The 26275-nt window shown below is 40.2% G+C and overlaps 1 protein-coding gene and 1 long non-coding RNA gene across 3 annotated transcripts in view; one reads left to right on the top strand and one right to left on the bottom strand.

Annotated features, from left to right (window-relative positions):
- LOC138159803 (uncharacterized) overlaps positions 1-4097 on the top strand; it is a 15138-nt gene extending 11041 nt beyond the window's left edge. Inside the window, exon 2 of the long non-coding RNA XR_011167989.1 lies at positions 3678-4097. This is a non-coding gene — a long non-coding RNA (uncharacterized lncRNA). The remainder of the gene's footprint in view (positions 1-3677) is intronic.
- ADARB2 (adenosine deaminase RNA specific B2 (inactive)) overlaps positions 1-26275 on the bottom strand; it is a 660801-nt gene that overhangs the window by 210960 nt on the left and 423566 nt on the right. The window contains exon 1 of one of the 2 annotated variants that reach the window (XM_069086536.1): positions 12110-12175. The exons of the other annotated variant lie outside the window; for it this stretch is intronic. Within the exon in view, the coding sequence (XP_068942637.1) occupies positions 12110-12131 (22 nt within the window). The 5' untranslated portion in view covers positions 12132-12175. Of the gene's footprint in view, positions 1-12109; positions 12176-26275 lie in introns of those variants that run through there. 2 annotated transcript variants of the gene reach the window in all.

Genomic DNA, 26275 nt, shown 5'->3' with positions numbered 1-26275 from the left:
TCTCTCTCTGAAATCTCTGTCTCTTTTCCTTCTATCTCTCTCTGTCTCTCCTTCCTCATCTGTCACACCCACATACCCCCTCCCCATACCCCATCACCTCCCACCCCCACCATGGAAGTTTCTAAATTATCTTTCCTTCCAGATGAAAACCTGAAGTTTGAGAAGTCTAGAATCTCAGCTTTTCTCTTACCCATCTTTGCTGTAGTTTACAAGTTTTTTTCCCAAGGGGCAAACATACGATTTTGTGGGTATGGAAGCTTCCTCTGCCTCTGTAGACACTAGTACATTAGTTACTATAATTTAGAGCTTTAGAGAGTTAACTTGTATGAAGAGAGGTTCATTCTCTTACCCAACATCACACAGTTTGTGACAGTGAGAGGACTGGAACCCAGGGCTCTCCCTTTCTTATTATGCCATGCTGTCCTTCTCCAATCCCTTAATGCACGTTTCAGTGATTACAGTCAGAGCCAAGGGAAGTTACCCTTGTGCAGATGTGACCTGGCAACTGACTCTGCGGGTGTTGCACTCTTGGCCTCCTCAGCAGCCGCAGCTACTGAAACCCAGGGAAATAAAGCTCTCACTACCCAAATCTTTGTCATTACCAACTAGGTCAACATAAGAAATTAATATGGGATAAATGGAAATGATGCAAGAAGATGCATTGCCAACTGCCTTGCTGCTAGATCCTCAAGACTATGGGCCTTTCTGTCAGTCAATAAGAATTTATTGAGCACCTTCTATGTGCGAGGCACTGTGCTAAGTGCTGTCTGACTTATAGCTGAAACCTGCTGAATGTGTTCTATCCCCTCTAGTAGGGCAGCTAGATTGGACAGTGGATAGAGCACTGGGCTTAGACTCAGGAAGACTCATCTTCATGAGTTCAAATCCAGCCTCAGACACTTCCTAGCTGTGTGATCCTGGGCAAGTCACTTAGCCCCGTTTGCCTCAGTTTCCTCATCTGTAAAATAAGCCGAAGAAGGAAACGACAAATGGCTTCAGTATCTTTTCCAATAAAATCCCCATGGGGTCATGAAGAATTGAACACGACTGAAAGAAAGAACAACAATCCACACTACTAGAATATGATCTCCTTGAAAGCAGAGAGGGTTTTAGTTTTCTGTTTGTGTCCCCAGTACTTTGTATATAGCAAAGCTTTTTACCTCATTCATTCATCCATCCATTCATTCATTCATTCATTCATTCATTCATCCATCCATTCATTCATCCATCCATTCAGTTTACCCAGTTATTTCAAACAGGATAGAGATTAGACTCACATGTGACTTCCCTGGTATAGGGAAACCTTGGGTTTCAATAATGTCCAGGGTCACACAGCCAGGCTGCTTCAAAGATGGAGCTTGAACCAAGTGTTTTGGGGCTAGAAAGCCAGCTCTTTGTTCACTAGGCTACATTGTCTGTCTTCTATTATTGTGGATAATTAAGAGTTAATATACTGACATATATTCTGTCTGTCTGTGTCTTCCCCCCACCCTGCCCCTTTTGGTTTCATCAATTTGTGGAACTACTAATATGGAAACTGTTTCCCTCAATGTAGATGAACAACTTATCTCTAATTCAAAGTCTTTGTAGAGAACTTCATAAAGAATTGCCCAGAGTATTGAAAGGCTATGACTTGCCCAGTATGTATCAGAGGCAGCACCAGCCTTAGTCCTCCTGACTCCAAAACTGGTCCTCTATTCATTATACCGTATTGATTCTCTGCAAATGTACTGACATTTTATTATGTTTCTCACTCCTGTATATTTTGCCTCATTCTAATGTAGCTTCTTTCTGTAACTGAAACTTCTGTTTAAGTTCTAAGAAAGGATCACGGCATCATAGATATGGTCATACTATATAGTCCTAGGATTTCAGGAGTTATCTAGGCAAACCACTTTCATATTATAAATAAGGAAACGGAGGCCCAAGGGGAATTCCAAATTTTTCTGGTTAGACTGAAAACAATGTTACACTTGTCCCTAGGTGCAGCCTTGGGTAACCCCATAAGGAGGTGAAATAAAGTTCCCCTTTTGCATTTATAAAGAGAGGTAAAAAAAAAAGAAAGAGCAGGGCTCTGCCCCCAGAAATTATTTCTGATGTGTTCAAATAATGGGAAATTACTTGCCTTGTTTGGAGGATAAGGTAAACTTTGTGTTCATTAAGAGCTTTACTCTGAAATTTGGCCCAATTTTCAATTTTTATTCCTGATCAAGGACAATTGTATGGTGAAGCAAGTGATGGAATCTTAAATTCTAGCTTCCACCAATATGACCCTGGGGTCAGATTATTTCTTCCTACAAGTTTAAATGCTATCTAACTCAATTCCCAAAGTCTTTCTTCTTGACTGAAGGGTTATACCCAACAATCTGCTTGATGGCAGGGCTGTCTTACATTTGGATTCTATCCAAATCTACTGTTGCTAAGATGTTTCATACCTCTTTTTATCAGAAAAATCTTTTAAATGGGCTATTGGTGAAATGTGGTTTTTACAGAATCTGTGTGGGAGACAGTAGATCATATGTATCTCTATTGTGAAATTCTTAAAGAGGAAAAAAAAGAAAGCAGGCAAATGACTCCAAACTACATTAGATAAATAGTGTAAGCAGCCATCATAGAACCATCAGGAGTAATTTGAAGACAGCAGAGCACTAAAGGGAAATGTCTAAGTCAGACTGTGGATATAGGGGAAAATGCAAAGTGAAATTATTTTCATCTTGGGTCTCTCACACACTGGTTTTTCTCTTGAGTCTCATAAGTACATTATCTTGTTTGACAAAAGGTGTCAGCAAATATCATGCTAAGTTTAGAGGCATAGAGAGGCGGAATAGTATAATGGAGAATGAAACATGGTTTCAAATGAGCCTGGTTTCAAAACCAGGAAGACAGGAATCCCTCTTCTGACACATTCTGGGCTGTATGATATTGTTCAAGTCCCTTAACCTCTCAGAATTAGTGACAGCTCTCAAAGACACAAATTGTAGAGACTGTGCTGACCTGCAAGAGTAGAGAGAATTTCCTGTACCAGTGAAAGTTGAGGTCCTTATCCCTTACTGGCTTTCAGTCTTTATTAATCATATCTGATTCTTTGTAACCCCATTTGTTTTTTTTTTTGTTCGAGGTAGTAGAATGGTTTGCCTTTTCCTTCTCCAGCTCATTTCACCGATGGGGAAACTGAGGCAAACAGGGTTTAGTGACTTGCCTGGGATCACACAGCTAGTAAGTATCAGAGGCCAGATTTGAACTCAGGAAGAGCAGTCTTTCTCACTCCAGGCCCTATTTACTGTGCCACCTAGCTTTTTAATAGCTTAAGACATTAAAAATAAAATGTGTTTTTTTGGAAACTGTGAAGGGAGAAATAAAAATAAGAATACAAATGTGGTTATAATTTTATTTTTAAGCAAAATGTCTTATCTGTGATATGAATTTACTACTATTATGAAGATCTTCTTACCTAATAGGGAAGGTCCTTTTTGAGAATAGTAAATTCTATTAACTCATTGTCATCTTTCTGAAAATGGAGAAATATGACTAGGGATTTTAGGCTTCAGATATGATGTCATTACCATTATCAACTTTAATAGGGTCTGTATCTGTTTGTGCCTGTGAGCCTAAGGGAGGGGTGGGAGGAGAGGGGTTGCTGACAGTCTTTTGAACCTTCTTTCCCTGCTGTCTTCCAGGTCTTGCTGTTCTCCTCTGGCTGGTCATTATGCACATGAACATCCCACTAGATTGTCTGCATCAGCAAGAGGGTTTCGGAACTAGAATGCATCACTAATAATGACACTACTGGTGTCTGTGGGTCACGGGGGCCCTGGAGAACTAGCCATCCGATACGCTACGCTACATTTGAAGAGATAATATTGTTCCTGGTGAAGGTTATGCTGTTGCCAAGCAGCTCAAAGGGTGTTTTTTTTTTTTTTTGTAAGTCCAATCCCAGTTTGCCTATGTGTTGGTCAGGTAGGAGACCATCGTAAAGGAATGGGATCAGCTCCTGATTCTCTCTGCTCACATGGGATCTGTTGTGGAGTATCAGGGAAACAATGTGAATAATCCAAAACATTTGATTTTAGAATAAATGACAAGATGTTTTAGCAGTACATTTGTTTACTTGCTAGAGTTCCTAGTTTCTACTTAAGCTAATATCTTGACATTTGCTAAATCTACACTAGCTTGATTACAGAAAATGTTTTTCCTATGGGCATGCTAGGCAGAGGGCAGAAGATGGTTTGAGATTATATTGCCTATTTTAAAGTTTTTTTTTTTTGAAATCAGAACTGATTTCATTGGAATAGGGAATTTTCAGAGAGAAAATCCCCTCTGCCAATGCAGCATCTCCCCCTGGAACCTCTTGGGTAAAGGTGTCATATTTTAAGGACACACACATGCGCTGAGGATATAGGGAATGTTGACTCATTGCTGTTCTGGGAGGATATAATATCTACTAAGTTGTTGTTTGGATCTTGACCTAGAATGCTCTGTGTCAGAGAGCTTAAGACTTCAGTAGAAGGGGCGGCCAGGTAGCACAGCGAGTAAGAGCACCGGCTCCAGTGTCAGAACGACCTGGAGATCCAATCCCCGGCTCAGACACTTAGCACCCACCCAGAAACACCTGGCCGTGTAACCTTGAGCAAGTTACTTAACCCCAATCGCTTAGGGGAGGCCAGGTGGCTCAGCGAGTAAGAGCACCGGCTTCAGTGTTGGGATGACCTGGAGATCAAATCCTGGGCTCAGACACTCAGCACCACACCCAGAAATAACTGGCCGTGTAACCTTGAGCAAGTTACTTAACCCTGATTGCTTAAAAAAAAAAAAAGACTTCAGTAGAGCAGGGATGATAGTTCTTGGCCACTCTCTTTTAGTGGACAGCTCTCCTGAAGGAGAAAGCCATGATTTACTAACCGTAAAGCCAGACTTTCTCCATGGCAATGGTGCCCCAGTATTTGGAATTCCCACTATGAGGACTAAGTTTCCTAAGCTTAACTGGTTTAAGAGACTGAGTGACTTTGACAGAAAAAACAAATCTACTCCCTTTTCTTTTGCCTTAGTTGAGTCACTACATCTCCTTGGCAAAGAGGGTAAGGATGACTATTTGTACCAAGAGAAAGATGAAGAAGTGCTGAACAGCAGCTGAAGGCTGAGGCAAAACAAGATGAAAGGAATGGTAGGTTTGTACCAATTTAAAACCCCAAACCCAAAAAGACAGTCTGACTGCTCCAGGGTTTCTAGTGACATTCCCTTTGCTCATTAGAAAACTTCATGTTTGCTTGCCTTATTTACCTCCTTCCCCTCAGCATGCATCCCCTCTGTTACTCGTTTGTGAAAACCTTGTCTTTTAAAACCAAGTTTAAGTTACTTCTTTATGACCTTCCCTTGTAATTCAAGCCCTCACTGGTTTCCTCTTCCTCTCTCTCAGGGTAGCATTTGTGTCTACAACACACTTTCATACCAATTCTAAGCTATTTGTACTGTTTGCCATTTTCTTCACGAGTCTTCTCCCCATCTAGATTGTAAGTACTTGTTGGCTCAGTAGATTGGAAAAGACATTATTTTTGTACACTGACTTAGAAAACCACAAATTGACATTATCTATGCTGTGTTGTTTTTTAAAATTTATTTTGATAAACATTTCCCAATTACATGTTTACTTAGTTGAGCCTATTTGGGAGTGTTGCTGGGCAGGAGATTCATGGGCTGTGAATTGAGCACCTCTGGAGAACAGAGAGCTTAATGACTTTCCTAGGGTCACATAGCTGGCCTGGGAAAGAGGCAGGATATACCTAAATTGCCTTAAGGCCATCTCAGTCTAAGTGATTAATAAGCAAAGTTACTGATCTATTCAGAGATCATGTTACTGCTGCTGGCAGGAAACATGAAGGAAATGTACTTGTGGTTTGTAAATAGCCCCATTTTTTGGGGGGAGGCCTTTTGCAGGGGAGAAGGCAGGGCACTTGGGGTTAAGTGACTTGCTCAAGGTCACATGGCTAGTAAGTGTTAAGTGTCTGAGTCTGGATTTGAACTCAGGTCCTCCTGACTCCAGGGCCCATGCTCTATTCACTACACCACCTACCCACCTCTAAACAGCCCCATTTAAACTTGGAAAAAGAAAGCAGGGATGTGATTTTTACCTTTTCTTTAAAGGAACCCCCTTCTCTTTTGAGGACTATCATAAGGTCTCTATTTCTGTGTACATAATAGTTGGAAATATGAGAGCAATTACAAAGATGCTTGTTAATACAGATAAGCCACATAAAATCACTAATATAAAATCCAAATAATTCAATTGTTATAATAAAGTCAGTGTCTTATTTCAACTTTTGGTTGCTCTGGTGCCATGCACACCTTTGCAAAGTTGCTTAATAAATGTTTACCAAAGAAATCAATGGTTCTACCACTGTTAGGCTGTAGCTTCCCTTTGAATTTTCATTGAAAAAAGAGTTTCCTAAGCAAATGGATTGTATACACCAGATTGCAAAGCAAAATGCTAACTCACTTAAGGAAACATTGTTGTCCAACATTTTAGCAGTATCCATTGACATAAATATAATTGGTTTGTTAATGACAAATCCTTTTTACCTATTTATTAAAGAAGGTTTTGAAGAATCTCCTTTAGCACAACAATGGTTAAGGTACTTCTAGTTGTTATCATGGTATCCTGGATCTGGAGCTGAAGGGGGACTTAGGAGGCCTTCTATTATCTTACCCAACTTGGAAGTTCTAGAAATGGGAAAATTGAGGTCAAAGGGGATTGCAAGATCTAGTGAACAGAGCCCTGGATCCAGAACTCAGCAAGACCTATCTTCAAATGTTTTCTGCTGATTGTGTGACCCTGGGCAAGTCATTTCAACATTTCTGTAACTCAGTTTCATCAAGTATAAAATGACAGAGATGACCTCTAAGGTCCCTTCCAGATAAATGACACATGGATAGAGCATTGGATATGGAGTCAGAAGGCCTGATTTCAAATTATTTACTAGCTTACTAGCTATGGGACCGTGGGTAAGGTACTTAACTGCTGTCTGCCTCAATTTCCTTATCTGTATAATGTGGATAATAATAGAACCGACCTCCCAGGGTCATTGCAAAGATAAAATGAGGAATCTAGCATGTCCCTAAAGTCTTAGTACAGTTTAAAGTTTCAATTTCTTAAGAATTTTGGGATACCCTCTATTTGTAAAGTGCTTTGCAGACCATAAAGCACAATATATTAGGTTTTACTAAAGCTATGATCAGATATGATGCCATTTGGGGTTTTCTTGGCAAAGATACGGAAGTAGTTTGCCATTTTATTCTCCAGCTCATTTTACAGATGAGGAAACGGAGGCAAACAGGGTTAAGTGACTTGTCCAGGGTCACACAACTAGGAAATATCTGAGCCCAGATTTGAACTCAGGGAGATGAATTGTTCTGACTCCAGGCTTGGTGCTCTGTGCTCTATGGTCCCACCTAGCTACCCTTAACAACGACAAGATGACTCCCCCAAGTTCATACAGATGATAAATTCCAGAGGCAAAAGTGAACCCAAGGCCTTTGACTCCCAAGTCTTTCTATTACAGCAATATGCCTCGTAGCATTCATTTGAAAGGGAAACAAAGCAGCACTAAAAACAAAATACTGCAATTCAGAATTGTTTTTTAGATAACTGAGACTAGCACTATAATTAGTCCAGGCTAATGATATTTTATTGTATTCTATTTTTAACACAACACACCTACAGACATTATGCACAGCTTTTATCTAATCTGTATAGGCCACTACAGCATCAACTCAGAGTTCATCAAATGTATGTGTGACTGAAGATTAAAGGTGGTCAATGTGACTCTTTCCATTGGCGATGTTGCTGGTAGCAGGTAGTTAATGATTGAGAATATGCTTTTTTGCAGTCACTGCTTTATATATTAGTGATGGACGCTATGAAGGCAGGTGACACTGCGTTCTGTGGAGAGGGAGTATTTGACCAGATGAGTAAGGAGAATGGAAGAGATTGATAGAATTGGTTTGTATCCCTAACTTGGTGAACCCAGACAGGGCTGCTTCTAGGGTGTGTGTGTGGGTGGGGTGGGGAAGGGGAATGGGCTGTTCTTAAAAGGAAGGGATATGCCGGTAAATGTTGAACAACTGGCTTATGGAAAAACGAAGTTCAAAGAACACACTTTTAAGCTGAATTTCCATTATGAACATCATCATAGACAGTTAGCAAAGCAAGAAAACCCTGATTTGTTTGTTGATTTCAGAGGTTTAAATGTTCACACTGAAAATTTACCATTTAGTATGAGCTGACGCAAGCACATGCTGGCCCTGTAATAGAACAAGTCACACCATGTTTTTCTCTCCAAGGATGGACACTCCCAACCACTCATTCACTTATGGGAACATTTGTGTGTGTGTGTGTGTGTGTGTGTGTGTGTGTGTGTGTGCAGCTGAAATCTGGTTAAAATGATTAGTGCAGCTTCAGAAGGGGAAGGGAATAAGTATCTATATAGCACCTACCACGGCTCAGGCTCTGTGCTAAGTGCTTTACGAATATCTCATTTGATCCTCCCCCGCAAGGTAGGTGCTACTGTTATCCTTATTTCATAGTTAAGGAAACTTGGGCAAATGGAGGTTAAGTGACTTGTTCAATGACACTCAGGCAATAATCATCAGAGGCCAAATTTGAACTCAGTCAGGTGTTCCGGACTCGAAGCCCAGTGCTATATACACTGTATCACCTACCAAGAAGAACTGTGAGAAATACTGGTAAAAGCAAGGGAGAAGCACTATTCATTCTGATTTGGTAGTGGTGGTGGTGGGGTTGAGTAAGGGTATCACAGGCGGTGATTTTGAGGTGTAAGGGACCTCAGACATCATCTTATCATCAAATTCTCCTCATTTTTCATATGGCCAAATTGTGGCCCTGAAAAATCAAGTGACTTGCCCAAGGTCACAGAGAAAACAAATAGCAGAATTGGGATTTGAACCCACCACCTTTGATGTCAAATCTAATACTTTGTACATTCTTCCATATCACCTCAGTTGAACATATATACATATACACACATGTATATATACATATATAACATATGCACATCTATGTGTAAATGTATTATATATGTATCTATGTGTGTGTGTATTTAAGGATGTACATATATAAATAAATATATACACAACACATACACATATATGCTTCTGGGTGTTTTTTGTTGTGTTGCTGTTGTTATCATTAGTTGGGAAATTTATCTTCTCCTGTCAGTGAATAAACATTTACTGAGTACCTACTCTATGTCAGACACTTCTCTAAATACTATGAAAGACAAGGGAAAAGAACCCCTGCTCTTAAGAAGCTCACAGTCTAAATGAGCCAGCTGCTGCATCCCCAGATCTCCCAGTTTCCAGCATCATGAAACTTAACATTTTTCTCTGACTCAGCATCCTTAGAGATGACTGCATTATTTCCACAGTGCCCTGCTCTGGCTCCCAGTTTGTAGAGTAATTGATCTCTACTGAAGGCAGAAGGAGAGATATACAAGGAGATAGCCAGGGGGACAGGGAGTGGGTCCCAGAACAAGTCCATCACAGCAAACCCATAGCTACCTCTGGGCTGGCGAGGCATCTAAGTCACAGACACCACATTGTCCCTCGACTTCCACTCCTGGAAGGATAGAGGGCACTGGGCCCATGCCCAGGGAAACAACAGACACATGCCCATGGCCTCAGACGGCTCCTACCACTTAGCCACAGGCTTCCAGTAAGTTTCACCAGACTCTTCATCCTGCTTGGTCTACTGAGTTTCTCTGGCACCTGCAGAATTCTGCCAACCAGTTTCTCAAAATATGTCAGTATTTTTTTGGCCCTATTTTATTTCCTTTAATGCCCCGGTTGCTACAGCCCTGGGAAAAATACCAATGGAGTCATTTAGTGCCAGCAGCCCCTGCTGCTCTCTTCCACCCAGGGAGTCCTCTATCACTCTCCTGATACTCTGAGGCTTCAGTAAAGGAAGGAGCAGGAGTGTGGGGGAGAGAGGCGGGATCTCACAGGCTGGGGTCTGTGCCTGCAGCCAGATCCATTCAGTTGGACTAGTGGATCCAGCAGATTCTCATTACTACAGCAGGGCCCCTGGTTGAACTCCTTGGTAGAACAGTAGATATTATAACCTCCTCTAAACAACTTTTGTGAAGGCCCCATTGAATCTTCAGAGAATTACTATTCCCAGTAATTTTCCAACTTCCCAGATTCCTTATGCTGTTGATTGTTATCAGGATTAGAAGAACATAGAATTTAAAGGTAGGAAGGTCCTTAGACATCCTCTGGTCTGACACCTTTATTTTGTAGATGAGGAAACTAGGTATAGGAAGGGAAAAGTGACTTCTCTAGGGTAATCAAGGTGATAAGTAGGGTCAGAGGATCATAGATGAAGCCTGGAATATGGCAACCATTTAATGAATGTTTGTTGATAGGCTAGAAGAGCCTTAAGAGGTCATCCAGTTTAATCCCCTTAATTTTACTGATAAGGAAACTGAGGGCCAAAGAAATTAAGCAACTTGCCCATGGTCACACAAGTAGTATGTGGCAGAAGCAGGATTCCAACTCAGATCCTAGAGTTGATCTAGAATTGAGATTTAAGTCCTATAGCTTCATACCTATTCTTCATTCTATCACAGTACTGGAGTCTGAAGAAGGAAAGGGAGAAGCAAAGGAACAGAGATTTAAGCTATTTTTTAATTCTTACATGACTGTATTTGCTGGCAGCTTTGCTCATTTACATGAAGTATAATTGTTTTCCCTGCTTCCCTGCACATTTCCTGTATAAATGACTTTTCCCACAATGAACAAGTTACCACTATCAACAATGTGACCAGCATGGTATTGGCTGCTGCGAATTTCAAAATTAGATCATAGGTCACATAGAAGCATTCATTTTCTTAAGTGGCCTTGTACCGAAACACACTTCATTTTAATATTGTTGACCAATGCAGTATAAGTTCTACATGTTATTAGACTGTTTGCCAATTGACCAGGTAGGGCACATGTATTGGCATTATATTTAACAAGTGCCAATGGCAAAAAGCCTTAATCTCTGAGTGCAAACCTTTCCCTTTGTCCCTTTATGGTCAAACCAAGACTGATTAGCTATGATACAACCAAAATCCCACTTCCTCCCCATCCCATGACAGCAGGCTCATTCTTCACTGTTTCTGGCTGGAAAAAGAATCCATCTGTTCGGTGATATTAAAATGCAAAGAGGTGTTCATATGGTTTGGAATGTTTTATCCCCATCCTTTAAATGATCAACAATATGTTAGAAGCACGAAGGCAATATGATGCATGCCAAATGATGCCAGGGGCTTCAATCATGTGGGCACACACATACAGAGGGAAGAAAAGCTATTCTATTATCAGGCAACTCCTTTTCCCCACTGCCTCTGACTCCTAAGGGCCTCCTAGTTTCCTATCACCATCCAAGCTCAGAAAATATGGCTTGGATTCCCTTTTCTGATACCAAGTCTGGGCTGCTGCGTCAACACTAGCTTGGTAGCTCTCCAGGATCAAATGCCTAAGATCAATGTTGGGACTTGCTTTTGCCAGTTGGACTCTTTCTTGTTTTAACACTTTTGTTAGCTGATTCTTTCTTTTTTTGAATCAACTGTATTCCCTTTTTTTTTGGGGGGGGGGAGCTAGGCAGGAGGAAGAAAAAAGCCTGAGCAAAGAGGGAAAGAGCATATCCCTAGAGTTTTTGCATTTGTCCTCAATTCTCAGACCTGGTGCTGGCAGTCACACCCATGCTACTCTGAATTCACCTTACATTAAGCATCCCTTATCAGGTGATTGGGATTGACTGGTAGATTTGGAAGCATTATTGTTCTCCAAATTGGTTTTCACTATGTCTTACCCTTCATGGTTTCCAGGATGCCCAATGAAGAAGAAAAGAGAGGGGGCAAGAGTCTAGAAAGGGTGTCTTCCCTGATTTTCCCAGGTGAGCAGATCTCTCCTTCCTCCTACTACCCTAATGATGTAGAGACTCTGGGATTTAAAATCAGTTCTTCTCCCTTTCAAAAAACCTGGAGATGGATGTGGGGATAGGGACAGGGACCCTGTGCTGTTTCTCTCAGTAGGAAGAAGGGAAGCTGCTTACTTAAATTGTCTTCATCTTCCATATTTGTGGCACCGGGGCTTAGGTACTTGAAGGGAGCGATGAAGGTTGACAATATGCTTACTTTTTCTGGAAAGAAAAAAAAAAGAAAAGGGAATGCACTTTTGACACCAGTGTTTCAGAAAAGCTGAATTCATTCATATGTCCTTATTACTGATTCTTAGGACAAGAAAGGTTGAAAGGTCACTTTGGTTTCAGCTGCTTAATTCTGTCTCAGCCTTTTATCGAATTTCTAGCTGCATTTTATTAAGTTCTTCACTCCATCCAATTTTGTAGTTAACGATTTCTATCTTTCTTCTTCCTCTTCTTTTGGCATCTTCCTTCCTCCTGCTTCATGCTCCTTAAAAATTTAAGCAATAGGCCCTAGGGTGACAATTTTTCATCTGCTTTCAAGAAGTTGCTTGGGGGCATAGTTTCCTATTCATTTAGGTCCCTCTTACAAAGAAAAACATCATTTAAAAAAGTCAGCCTTAGACCACCACTCTTTTTGTTTTTTTATTATCCCAAATGGAGAAGTTGTTCTTCAGGATTTGAGATAGAGGAAGAAAAAGAAAGTCGAAATTCTACTGTGAAATCTGGTCATGCCTCACCCATTTGGTGAGGACATCTGCTGGACTAGGAAAGAATAAAGATCAAGAGGAGGGAGAGGGGTATGTGAATGGAAATGGAAATTATTATGCTATAAGCAATGATGAAAATAAGGAAGTCAGAGAAACATGGGAAGATTTACAAGAAAAGATGTAAGATACACAGAATTAGGAAAATGACATATGCAAGGACTAGAATCTAAATAAAAGTGTCACTAAAAGGAAGAAGAATGCTACATAATGAAAAAAAAAACAGTGAAGATTCCAGAGAAGAGACATTGAAACACATCTTCCCTGCTCAGAGAAATGGGGGGCTAGCAAGGCAGAATTTTGTATACACCATCAAATGTGATCAAGGTATTGGATGCTTTTCTTTGTCACTTAGGGTTCAACCTGGAAAGAGTTATATATGCTATCAATTGTTACAATAAGTTACAATAACTATGTTACAAATACAAAAAGCGTAAGTGAAAGAGAGAGACACACACACAGAGAAAAAGAAATGGGAACATGAGAAGGGCATTTTGCTTTGTGGGCATTAAGAAGGGAAATAGAATTATAGAATCCAAAAGGGAAAGTGGTACAAATCTCTTCCTCTGCCTCTATCTTTCTAGACAGATAATAGATGGATAAATAGATAGAAAGAACACCTACTCAGTGTCTACTATGTCCCAAGCATTACACTCAGCACTTGGGATACAAATACAAGCAAACAAGCCCATCTCTAACGTCACACAGCTTACATACTAATAGGGGAAGTCAACACAATTTTTTTTTTAAGCAATCAGGGTTAAGTAACTTGCTCAAGGTTACAGGGCCAGTTATTTCTGGGTGTGGTGCTAAGTATCTGAGCCCAGATTTGATCCCCAGGTCATCCCGACGCTGGAGCCGGTGCTCTTACTTACTGAGCCACCTGGCCACCCCTCAACACAAAAATTTAATCCTAATGATTAAGAGGTCAAAGGAGGCAGATTCAGAGATGCCTGGGAAGATTTGTATGACTTGAAGTAAAGCGAAGTGAGCAGAACCAGGAGAACAATTTATACAACTTTGTAAAGAAAAACACTTTGCAAAACTTTGTTGTTCAGTCATTTTTCAGTCATGTCTGACACTTCATAACCCCATTTGGAGTTTTCTTGGCAAAGATACTGAAGCAGTTTGCCATTGCCTTAGTTCATTTTACAGATAACAGAATATAGTGTTGGGAAGGTAGGGGGAGAGGGGGAGAGTGGGAGAGGGTGTGCCTGTGGTAGCAAGGTGGTGGAGTTCACAGAGTGAGTTGACCTGGGCATGAAGTGAGCATGTCTTGGGCCCCGCATGAGATAGCTGGTAGTCAAGGCTAGGGATTCACTAATCAGAACCTAGAGTTCCTTTCCCAAGTGTACCATTTATAGGTAGTCAATGAATTTTAGGAACTGAGAAGGGCCTTAACTGTAGTAATCTGGCATAATCTCCTCATTTTAAAAACAAAATCACTTATTGAAATTATGTGATATTCTGAGAGTTAGTGAAAGGATTGGGCCTAGGATCTGACTCCTTGGTCAATGCTCTTTCCAATAGAAAGAGTGTTCAATCGAGAACAAAGGATGAATTAACTACTTTGTGACAACTTGAGATACTTCCTCCCACCATCATGAGGACTAGAGAGACCTAGCAAATATTACTCATAAAGGAAATTCTTAACAAATTTTACTAAAAAGAAAGGAATAGTACAATATAAGTGAGAAGTACCATGGAAAGAAGAAAAAAATGACTGTCAGAGAGTCAAAAGGAGTATTGTTTATTTTCCCAGTTTTCTGCCTTATGAAACTGAACCGGGACAGTTTTGTGAAGTTATTTTTTTTTTAACACACTTTAATTGTTATTTGTTTTTACATCAGCTGAACTCTATTCTATATCTCTCTGCCTCTCCCTCCAAGAAAGTCATCCTGTATAATAAAGACATTTAAGTGGGGGGGGGGATAAAAAAGGAAACTGTGGTAAGTTTTGAATGCTCATTGACTGGCCTGATTTATCACAGTGTAAATAGACATTTTGTCCGTCTACATTGATTACTAATTTCCTTCCATCTCCCTATGCCTTGTCCTGAGAGGATGTCCAACGTAAATATCCTAAGAGAGGCTTCCTTTAGTCCTGACATTGCTTTCCCCTTCAAAAATGTGGATCCTCTTTTTCTTAGACCCATGTACAATTTTAGTCCATATGTGTGATAACTAATCACATTTCCTTAGGAGAAAAGATCTGGACTAATGGGGGAGAGTGGAAAGAACACTGAACTTAGCAGGATTCATGGGAAGTGAGTGCGAGTACCAAAACTTGCTATTTACTTCCTGTGTGACCTTCTCCAAGGACTGATTTTCTCATTTGTAAAATGAGAAGGCTGGACTAAATGAACCTATAGTTTCTTCCCAGCTCCATGATTGCAATCCTATGAATATTGTTGTTCAGGTGGTTTTCCATTTGTGTCTGATCCTATATGACCCAATTTGGGTTTTCTTGGCAAAGATACTGGAGTGGTTTGCCATTTCCTTCTCTAGCTCATTTTACAGATGAGGAAACTGAGGCAAACAACATTAAGAGTCTTGCCCAAGGTCACATAGCTAGTAAGAATCTGAGACTACATGTGAACTCAGGTCTTCCTGATTCCAGGCCTGGAGGTCTATCCAATGTGCTACCTAGCTACTATCAGGTAATTATTTCCCATTTTTTTCTGCTGGAGCTTTCAAGGAAAATGGAAATAGTTATGTATGGATGATGTGCTAAGATACCGTCTGTCTCTCTGTAAAGTATCAACTATATGGGACCACCTTTTCAGTAAGGCAGAACGGAATCAGGAAGACCTGAGTTCAAATCCTTCCTCAGATCCTTGCTACCCATGCAACCTTAGGCAACTCATTTAACCTATCAGCCTAAGTTTCCTCATCTGTAAAACGGGGATAATAATAACACATACCAGCCAAGGTTTTAGTGAGGATCAAACAGGATACTATCTATTAAGTTCTTTGCATGCTTTACACTAGCTATTATTCAAATAATTTGGGTCAGTTTTTTTTCCTCTTGTAAGGACAGTTCTCTTTTCATTCTGACACTTGGTTCTACTTTAACTCTCAAAGCAGCTACAGTTGGTAATTGTAATTTAAATATTTTAACCTGCCTGCTGGCCAGAGCTGTAGGTTGAAGTCTGCTCAGGTGAAGCCTTGGGCCTCTTCTCCCATTATGCTTTTGTTTCCTGAGAACCCGGGAGCAGCAGCAAGGCTCCCTCCCATTTGGAATTCATTCACCAACTTGCTTACAGCTATTGTTTCCAGAGGAGAGAGGCCAGGCAGCAGCACAATGTTCACCTCAAACTGAACAATAAATAACTGCAGCCCAGAATGACTCTTCCTTATTGGGCCTGCCTAACAATAGGAATCAGCTCAGATAAGGGTTTTTGCTCTCGTGAACCCCTCTCCCAGCTCAAGCTAATTTACAACCAGAGAATGAAATCTCTTGCTTGAGTTATAATTTCATTAAGGGATTCCAACAATGTTATGAACAGTGAGTGTGAAGTTCAAATGATTTAGTCAGGAGAATCTAGGAATGAAATTACATTTATAATATAGATGGGTTATAGCCATACCAAAAATATGCTTAACCATCTAAGTTCAGGGGCTGGCCCTAGGCAAACCCCGACACTAATTTGAACAAGGTGGAATCTGCCTGTCTCTCCAACCCCCACCACATTTTTTCTTCTTCTTCCTAGAACTGTAATTGGAGGAAGTTAGGGTGGTTCAGTGGGTAAAGCATGGGACCCGGAGTCGGAGTCAGGAAGATCTGGATTCAAAGCTGACTTCAGACATTTACTAGCTGCATGACCCTGGGCAAGTCACTTAACCTCTGTTGTCCTTAATCCCCTCTGGAAGGAAATGACAAACAATGCCAGTATCTTTGCCAAGAAAACCCCATGGACAGCACTGGTATGTTAAGGTCCAGGGGGTCACAAAGAATTGGACACTACTGAATAACAACAAAACAAGAGCTATAACTACTCTGGACTCCAAATGTAAATAACCACCAGTCCCCTTTAGTTACTTTTGAAGCAACACATTAGTAATACATTTTTATATACAAGTCAGATCTATTTTGGGAGCAAAGTTCTAACTAGGGTGAGGTGACTGGGTCTTTAACTGTGGGCACTGAATTTCAAAGGTGTTGAATTCTTTAGCAGCAGAAACAACAGAGCTTAGCACTTAGCAAGAGTAAATTATCTAAATAAATAAATTATACACACACATATACATACACTATATATGGCATATATGTGTATATATATATGTATATGGATATGTTCTTCCTTATCCCATCTTAGCTTCCTTCCTCCATAGTAATGTCATAATTATGTCCTGGGGTCTCTGTTCCCTCCATCATAGGGCAATATTCTGTTGTTGTTCTGTCATATCTGTTCAGTCATATCTGACTCTTCATGACCCCATATGGGGTTTTCTTGGCAAGGATACTGGAGTGGTTTACCATTTCCTTCTTCAGTTCATTTTTACAGATGAGGAGACTGAGGCAAACGGGGTTAAGTGACTTGCCCAGGGCCACAAAGATAGGAAATATTTGAGGTCAAATCTGAATTCAAGAATATTGAGTCTTTCTGATTCTAGGCCTTGGCACCACCCATCCATCCAGCTCAAATGAAGGATCATTTTTTTGCCACTTGCCCCAGATATAAAAAAAAATTCTTGATCATAGTTCCTTTTATGGGGGTGGGGGGCCCAGAGGTACCTCTGATTTTTGCTCCATTTCCTCCCTCTCTACCTTCAGTCAACTGGCGCTGTGATGTGCTTATTTCTTCTCCCCTCAGCAAAGTGCGTCCCCTAGAAACGAATCAGTATCAATCATTTACCCCGACAGTAAATGTAATTTGTCTTAGGGCCTTTGTGTTGTAAGCCTCATCCTTCATCATGTGATGAAAAGCTCTGAACATGGTTGAAGGGATTTCAGGCATCAGTGAACCCCTTGGAGAGAAATTTGGGGATTGAATCTCTAAGAAGAGGTGCTTACCTTTTGGGGAACCATAATTAGTTTAATTAATATTAATTAACTTTACAACTTAAGCCTATATTATACAATTGGTTCTATCTTCATGTGGAAGGGAGCAAGGAATCCTGGGATGAAAGGATGGATCATGGAGTTATTCCTGATCTCTACACTTTCACAGAAATCACACAGTTCCTTCAGTGCCTCAGTATCCCTAGCTGCAGAAAAATACCTTCTGCCATCTGGCACACATCCAGCTTGGGATGATAAGAAGAGGCATAGACTTTTTTTCCACAAAATCCTAATATAATTTACCACTACTATTAATATCTAGCATTTCTATATTGCCTTAAAGTTTGTGAAGCACTTTTAGAAATATTATCTTATTTTATCTTCAAACAACCCTGGGAAATAGGTGCTATTATTATCCTTATTTTATATATGTGGAAACTGAAGCAGATAAAGGCTAAGTAATTTATGTGGGGTCAAATATTTGGTACATGTCTAAGAATGAATTTGAACCAGCATTCTATCCACTGTAGCTGCCCCTATCAACATTCCTTTCTTCCTTCCTCCTCTCCTCTCCTTTTCTTTTTCTTCCTTCCTTCCTTCCTCCCTTCTTTCCTTCCTTCCTTCCTTCCTTCCTTCCTTCCTTCCTTCATCCTTCTTTCATTTTTGAAGTGCCTACTATGTGTCCTCAGGCAATGTGCTAGGTGCTGGGGATATAAAACCCAAAGTGATATAGTCTGCCCTCAGATAGTTTGCATTCTACTCACGGAGAATGAGTAGAATTTATCCTTAACATCTTTCAGTCTGCTATTTTGACTTTCCAAGGCAGATGGAGCGAATAATAAAAGGCCAGAAGCTGTCTTGTTCAGGGACAGAACACTAGCATCGTCCCGCTACCATTAGGAGTCACTGAGTGGGTATGCTAGTGGAGAGAGGACAGGACACACCGATTTCTGCTCCAGCTCCACTTACCAGCTGTAAGACCATGGAGGATTTAGCTGCTCACTGATCCTTGAAATACCATGTGTGCTACCCAATCTATGCAGATTTTAGCTATCTTAGTAGATAGTCTTAGTAACTAACTTGGGGTTCAGGTAAATTAAGTGAATTGCTCCTGATGATATAATATGTGCCAGGAGTGGAATAGATGAAATAGACTATTTTGCTTCTTTTGTCAATAATAAGCACCATATGAATAAGTTGTTGTTATTATTATTATTATCATTGGGAAGAGGGCAGCTAAGTGGCACAGTGGATAGAGCACTGGGCCTGGATTCAGGAAGACTTGAGTTCAAATCCACCTTCAGACACTTACTAGTTGCATGACCCTGGGCAGGTCAATTAACCCTGTTCACCCTAGTTTCCTCAGCTGTAAAATAAACTGGAGAAGGAAATGGCAAATGACTCCAGTATCTTTACCAAAGAAAACCCCAATTGAGATCACAAGGAGTCAAGACACGACTGAAACAAATGAACAAAACCATGAGGAAATAATTTCCTTGTTTGATTATTAAGGAAAAATTAAGGAATGAGCAAGTTCAAAGGACCTCAGAAATAGGAATTAAAAAATGAGTAGGAGTGAAAGAAATCATTGCTATCAGGTCTATTTGTTCCCTTCTAGGAGGCAAGAAGAGACACTTAGAGGCCATGGCCCAGACAGTGGTGTTGCAAATAAAGATGCAGGAGGCTAAATAGGAGGGAGAAGTAAAAGCTTATCAAAAAGTATTATTAAAAGTAGGCAAAAGAAATATAAGGGTACAATAGCTTATCTCTTTAGCATAGGCCTCAACCCATCCTTTCATAGTCCCTCATAGTATCCCAACCTGGATGCTAGATTCTCATTCCATATCACTTTACAGCAGGGGTTCTGAACAATTTTTGTGACCATACCCCCTATAACATCAATTAGGTGAAACCTATGGACCTTAGAATAATGTCTTTAAATACAAAAAATACAGGGAATGCTTAAAGGAAAACAATTACAATGTTTGTATCCTATAACAATTTATGTTTATAATTATACCTTGAGGTCATGAATAAAAAAGTAAAATTATATACTGTAGTTGGTTTAAGAGGGTAGGGGAAATATATAATACACTTCAGAAAGATTCCAATTTTTGTGCTGTATAATTTTTTAGCAAGTTCTTCTTAAAGTGTTGAAAACTTCAATGAAATGGAAAAATTCACCACATGCAAAAGTTGGTCAGGGCAGCTGGGTGGTGTCACGGTGCACAGAGCGCTGGTCCTGGAGTCAGGGAACTCATCTTCCCAAGCTCAAATCTGGCCTCAGACTCTTGCTAGCTGCGTGACGCTGGGCAAGTCATTTAACCCTGTTTGCCTCTGTTTCCTCATTCGTACGGTGGTGCAGCCAATAAAGTAATAGGTCTGGAGTCAAGAAGACTCCTCTTTCTTTTTAGTTCAAATCTTCCTAGCTGTGTGACTCTGGGCAAGTCACTTAACCCTATTTGTCTCAGTTTCCTTATCTGTGATATAATCTGGAAAAGGAAATGGCAAACCACTCTGGTATCTTTGACTGGAAAACTCCAAATGGGGTCACAACAACAACAATGACAACAACAGCTTGTTAGCAGACAATGCCAGATAAAATAAGGCCTTACTGCATTCCCAAAAGGATAGTTTTCTAGTTCTATCTCTTGAAAGTCAGCAATTATACTTATATAAAAATACTTTAATTTTCTTGAAAAAAAAAACCTCAGATATGCCTCTTCTGTCCTTTATCATTTTAATGCAAATGCTTGCAATTGGTTACTTCTCCTTAGTAAGCCCCATCACCCACCTCCAGCCCTGCCAAGCAATTGTTCCACTTAGAAAAAGTGACAGTTGGTTACTACAGAACTCTGAGGGGTCTCCCACTCCTCCTGCCAATCAGGCTTCTCTTCATGTTTTGCTTCTCTCCCCTAGTCCTTCAAAGATCCTCTGACAGATGGTGTTTGCCCAACTTGACCCACTTTTTCTATATACATATGCTTTCAGCTTCATACACACACAAATATATACATACATACATACATATATATATATATATATATTTCCAGTATATGTTACTTCTACCCAAACAACAGAAATGATCACTGGCAGCTGTGTTGCCCCAGAAGCCAGAAAACAGACCCCCAGGCAGGCAGGGGAAAGGAAAAACAATTTAGAGATGAAGAAAAAGATTTAGCTTCAAGCTCATCCAAGTCTCTGTATATTTCAAATACCACAGGTTTAAAGCTGACAGACGTCCTATGTATGTCTAGAGGGGAATTTGGACAACTTTTTTTTTTTCTCTTGAGGTTCTGAGGACAATCCTAGTTTTTTAGACACATGCCTTCCTTTTATAACCAGGGTTCTTAATCCAGGATCTGTGAATTTTTCTTTTAATATTTTGATAATTGCATTTCATTGTAATTGTTTTCCCTTCAGCATCCCATGTTTTGTATTTAAAGGCATTATTCTAAGGTCCATAGGTTTCACCTGATTGATGTTATAGGGGGTATATGGTCACAAAAATTGTTCAGAACCCCTGGTTTAAAGTGATATGGAATGAGAATCTGGCATCCAGGTGTGGCCTTTTGACATTGTAAAGGCTAAAGTGAAAGCAAGGAACAAAGAGAAAAACACTACATACAATAAACATTTTCTTTTTGCATGTAAACAATTCAGTTAGTTATCTGATGATTTGGATAGAATCTCCTTTTATTGACCAAATTCATTAGATATTTTCGCAGTGCAATTAATAGAGCCAATGAATAATTCAAGCATTGAAGGTTGCCTCAATTTACCTCTTTGGATCTTACAAGGAGAAGGCCCTTTGCATCTGCCTTGCCAGGTTAGCTGACAAGTGTTGTTGATTCTACCTCCACACCACATGTCACATCTGCTTCTCCTCTCCACTCATGGGACTATCACCCTATTTCAGGTCCTCATTACCTCTTGCCTAGAATATCCTTGTGGGCAGTTAGATGGCACAATGGATAGAACACTGGGTCTAGAGTCAGGAAGACCTGAGTTCAAATTCAGCATTAGAAGCTATGTGACCCTGGGCAAGTCACTTAACCCTGTTTGCCTCAGTCCCTCTTCTGTCAAATAAGTTGGAGAAGGAAATGGCAAACCACTCCAGTATCTTTGCTAGGAAAACCCTAAATGGGGCCATAAAGAGTCAGACAGGATTGAAATGCATGAAAGCCTCACAATGGTTCCCTTTCCAATTGCTACACCTGCCAAATAATCTTCCTAGAACACAAAGTTTGGCTGTTGTTTCCTGCTTAAGAATCTCTGTGGACTCCTTATTTACTTTAGTATAAAACATGAACTAGTATAACATGAACTACTCACACTGGCATATTACATTTCTTCATGACCAGGCTCCATCTACCTTTCCAGGTTTATTTGACATGACTCCACCCCAAGCAGACAAAATAACTTTCTTGCTGTCTCAGAAACTGGCATCCCTTCTATTGCCTCCCAACCTTTGTCCTTCTCACTATCCTTCATGCCTGGAATTCACTCATTTCTCCCTTCTATCTCTCACAATCTCTAGTTTCTTCAAGGCAACAATGACTATGTCACAAAACCAGACTGATATTTAATTATTGTTAAGTTAGTGTATGTAACCTGTTAAGCTTTTTACATTTTGCTATATACTGGAGAACTATGATTTATTTCTGGAAGGAATAAAAAAAAAGCAATTGAACCCCCCCGCCCCCCACCAGATTAATGTGTAGGCCAAGGGTGGGGAACCTGTGGCCCCTTGGGCACATGTGGCCTTCTAGGTCCTTGAGTATGGCCTTTAGATTGAGTCCAAGTTTTACAGAACAAATTCTTTTATTAAGGGGATTTGTTCTGTGAAGTTTGGATTCAGTCTGAGGGCAGCACTTGAGGGCCTAAAGGGACACATGTGGCCTCAAGGCTGCAGGTTCCCCCCTTCCCCACCCTCACTCCCCCAGTGTAGGCCCTTCCAGATGTGTTTGATGGGCATGAATTGTGATGGAATGATCTAAGATGGAAAAAGGTGATTCTTTCTCATGAGAAGAAAGTGACAAAAGAAACAAAAATCTTTTGATAGAAGTGATATTTGTTAAATGAGGCCCCCAAATTTCTAATGACGGGCTTGCTAAGGCACTGTGCCACACCTCTGGGTTTTAAGCAGTTGCTTCACTTTATGGTGCTTATGGGAATTGATTAATATAGAAATGACATGGTCTCATCTTCAAACTTTTAACTCTACTTATCAAGCCAGCTGTTGCTGATAACTATTATAGCATGCTTTCTCCCTGTACTGAGCTTGACGGTACCACTTAACCTTGAACTGATTTCTTTTAGGCCTGGTCTAATCTCTGTCTTTCCAAACTATTTATGGGCTGAGACGTTATCAGCAGAGTTATTCACAATAGGGACAGGGGCATTGTAAGGAGTTGAGTGACTCCAAAGCCCAAAATTTCTTAAGATATTTTAAAACTCTAATACCAGATGGGAAGATTTTTAGGAACAAGCTCCCCTGAAAGACTTTCCTTCTACAACTAGAGCCAAACAAATTGTGATTTTACTTATGCTATATCCCTTCATTTATAAAACATACATTTTGAATACCTACTATGTGTAGGGCACTATAATGGGTGGTTTGTCTATCTCTTTGTAGTAAATGGAATCTCGAAGTTCTTGGACACTTCAAGAAACAAACATTAGCCAGGAAGGGATTCTTTCCATTTCCACTCATCTCCTTAAAAATTGCCCAGGGGCCCTGTTAAGATGGGCTTTTCTTACTGGTCTGACATGACCTTTACCTATCGGTCTCAAGACAGGAGTTCAGTGGTGGCTAGCTTCAGTCTCTTAAACTTCTCTTGGATTGCTAGTGTTGGCACAACACTTGGGAGGGATCAGGTCCTGGTCAAAATGACTATGGTCTTTGCAGTGACCAGAAAGAACGGTAAAGACTAGGGGAGTAAGGAGAAGGTTCAGAAAAAAGGATTCTTGAGATTTAAATCACTGTTGCCAGACAGTGATGGTGATTAGGAGAAGCGGCAGGGTAAAGGTTAGTTGGACACTAATAGTGTGAGAAATTCTGTCTCTAGGTCAGTTCCATACATAGAAGGCACATGGGTCAGGTGTGCTGGCCTGTTCTTTGCATGCCCATGAAGCCAGAGTGAAGCAATACATGAATCCAAGTTGTCTCCTACACAAACAGCCTGATGAATTGAGGAAAACACAATAAGGGAAATCAGGGATGGAAGGAAAAACAAAGACTATGCATCCTTAAGAGATATTGTGATGAAATGCATAGAGCCCTGGCCTCAGAACCAGGAAGACCTAAGTTTGAATCTTGCCTCTGACCACATACTGGGGCCTCTGCCTCAGGCAGCTGCAGAGAGGGTGCTGACCTGCATTGGAAGAGGGAATTTCCTCACCCTGGAGTTTCTTTATGTCAAGGAAAGGGCAAATCCAGTGCCTATCCTCTGTCTGTGCATTATTAAAGTAAATAGTTGTACAACACTAGGTGTCAACTTTTGGCCTTTGGTCTTTCTTCTTCCCTCCTCAACTTTTTTTGTCTTTTTTCAGTTGCTCAGAAAATCTTATTCATTTATCGAACCGTGTGTCTCGTGCTTCTTTTATGTAATTTTCACACTTTCTGGGTATTTTGGTTTTCTGTTTGCTTCTCTCCGGCCATGTCCATCTCTTAGACCTCCTACACTCCAATCTTTAAAGCTCAACCCTCCCCCCTCTAGTAAATAAACACCTGGATTGTCTTCCCACAAAAAGGCTTACCACACCTATATCTTCTTACATGTCTGGATATTTCTTAAATCTGGTCATTTTGTACACAGTTAAGCCCAACATGAGATAGTCATCATACGACTAATTCAGATATAATACAGATCAATTAAAAAGCAAACTCCAAACACAGTCCTCACATTGAACTACTGATCAAGTGAAACTTTATTTATAATTCCCAATCAATGAAAAAACATTTGTTAAACACTTGTTATGTACTAGGTACTGTGCTAGGTTTTAGAGGTGCAAAGACAAAAGACAGATACACACTTCCTGTCCTTAAGGCATTTTATACATATGTGTGTATCTATATGCATATGTATATGAGATTCTAGTAGGTGGGCATATATATCTAATACAAACACACACATGCCTAGTGGGATTTTTACTTCATTGTCATATTTCAATAGAAATTTTTTTTCAAATGTGGTCTTTGTGAATTTATGAACATTGGCTTTCAAGTACAAAATGAATGTTGGTGATATATCATCAGTTAGAAATACACTGTGAAGTGTTCCCACTAGTGGGTCAGGGTTTGCACCGACCCATCCCCATACTCCTTTTTTCTACCCTGTCTCACCCTCAATAATCAATTTCAAAGTACAGACAACTTGGTATAGGGGATCTAGTTTTGGACCTGATGTTAGAAGGCCTGCACCAGCCTCAGCTATGTGATCTTGGGCAAATAATTTAACCTCCCTGAGCTACATTATATTTATCCATAAAATGGAAACCATATAGTTGCATACCTTCTCTTTTGGGGTAACATGGGCAAATGCTTTGTGAGCTTTTAGGCACTAGAGAAAAATGAGTTATGGTCATTATTTGCACTATGAGGGTTATAGAGTTATATAGGCAAAGACTTTTACAGATTTTAATGGGTTTTATACGTGTGAACTAATTATTGTTAGTCTTATGCAGTCAAAAAGGTGCTGGTACTGAAGTTCAAAAGAGGACTCAGATTCAAACCCAAACCCTGATACTACTCTTGGTAACATTGAGCAAGTCACTTTCCCTGGGGCTCAATTTCCACATCTTTAAAATAAAGGTTTGGTTAAGGTAACCTTGAAGGTTCTTTCCATCATTCTGTTGCCCACCCAGCACAGTACATTGCCAAGAACAAGGAAATTTTGATGAATTAGCTAGCACAATGATCTGCACACCTGTGCTAGCTACTTAAAACAGATATACAAATTGGTAACAGAGGCTTTTCATACATCACTTATTGATAGACCAAGGGTCACTTTCATAAGCGCCCCAAATTAAAATGAGACTGACTTTGAAATCAAATGCCATTTCCCACGGTATTTACAATTAACTGTAGTTTCTATGTGGATTTTCTGCTATGCTCTGTATTAAACAGAAGAAAAGGTAATTCTGCAGGATGGGCACAGTCCAGGTTAAAAAAAAAAACATATTTAAATGCATGTTTTACTTTGGTCTATGCTACTTTCTTGCCATTTTTTTTGTATTGGAGAATCGCACCAGTTTTGAGTTACTAAGTTTGGAGAGGTTGGAATGATTTGTGGTTTCAGGGAATAGATTAATCTTCAGATCCTTGGGGTATTTCCTTGTTAAGTTTTTTTAGACGCAAACACCAGAAACTGATTAGGAGAGCTAGATGGGATTCAGTTTTCCAGGAAAAGTTTTATGACTCTCCTCCCTGCCTCCCTCCCTCCCTCCTTCCTTCCCTGACTCTCTCTCTCTCTCTCTCTCTCTCTCTCTCTCTCTCTCTCTCTCTCTCTCTCTCTCTCTCTCT

This window comes from Petaurus breviceps, unplaced genomic scaffold, assembly GCF_028583685.1.
Source record: "Petaurus breviceps papuanus isolate PSGF00001 unplaced genomic scaffold, PetGlider_PUasm1.0 178, whole genome shotgun sequence".
Classification (NCBI taxonomy): domain Eukaryota; kingdom Metazoa; phylum Chordata; class Mammalia; order Diprotodontia; family Petauridae; genus Petaurus; species Petaurus breviceps.
The sequence above is the reverse complement of the archived record's forward strand: the minus strand, read 5'-3'. Positions and strand labels throughout refer to the sequence as shown.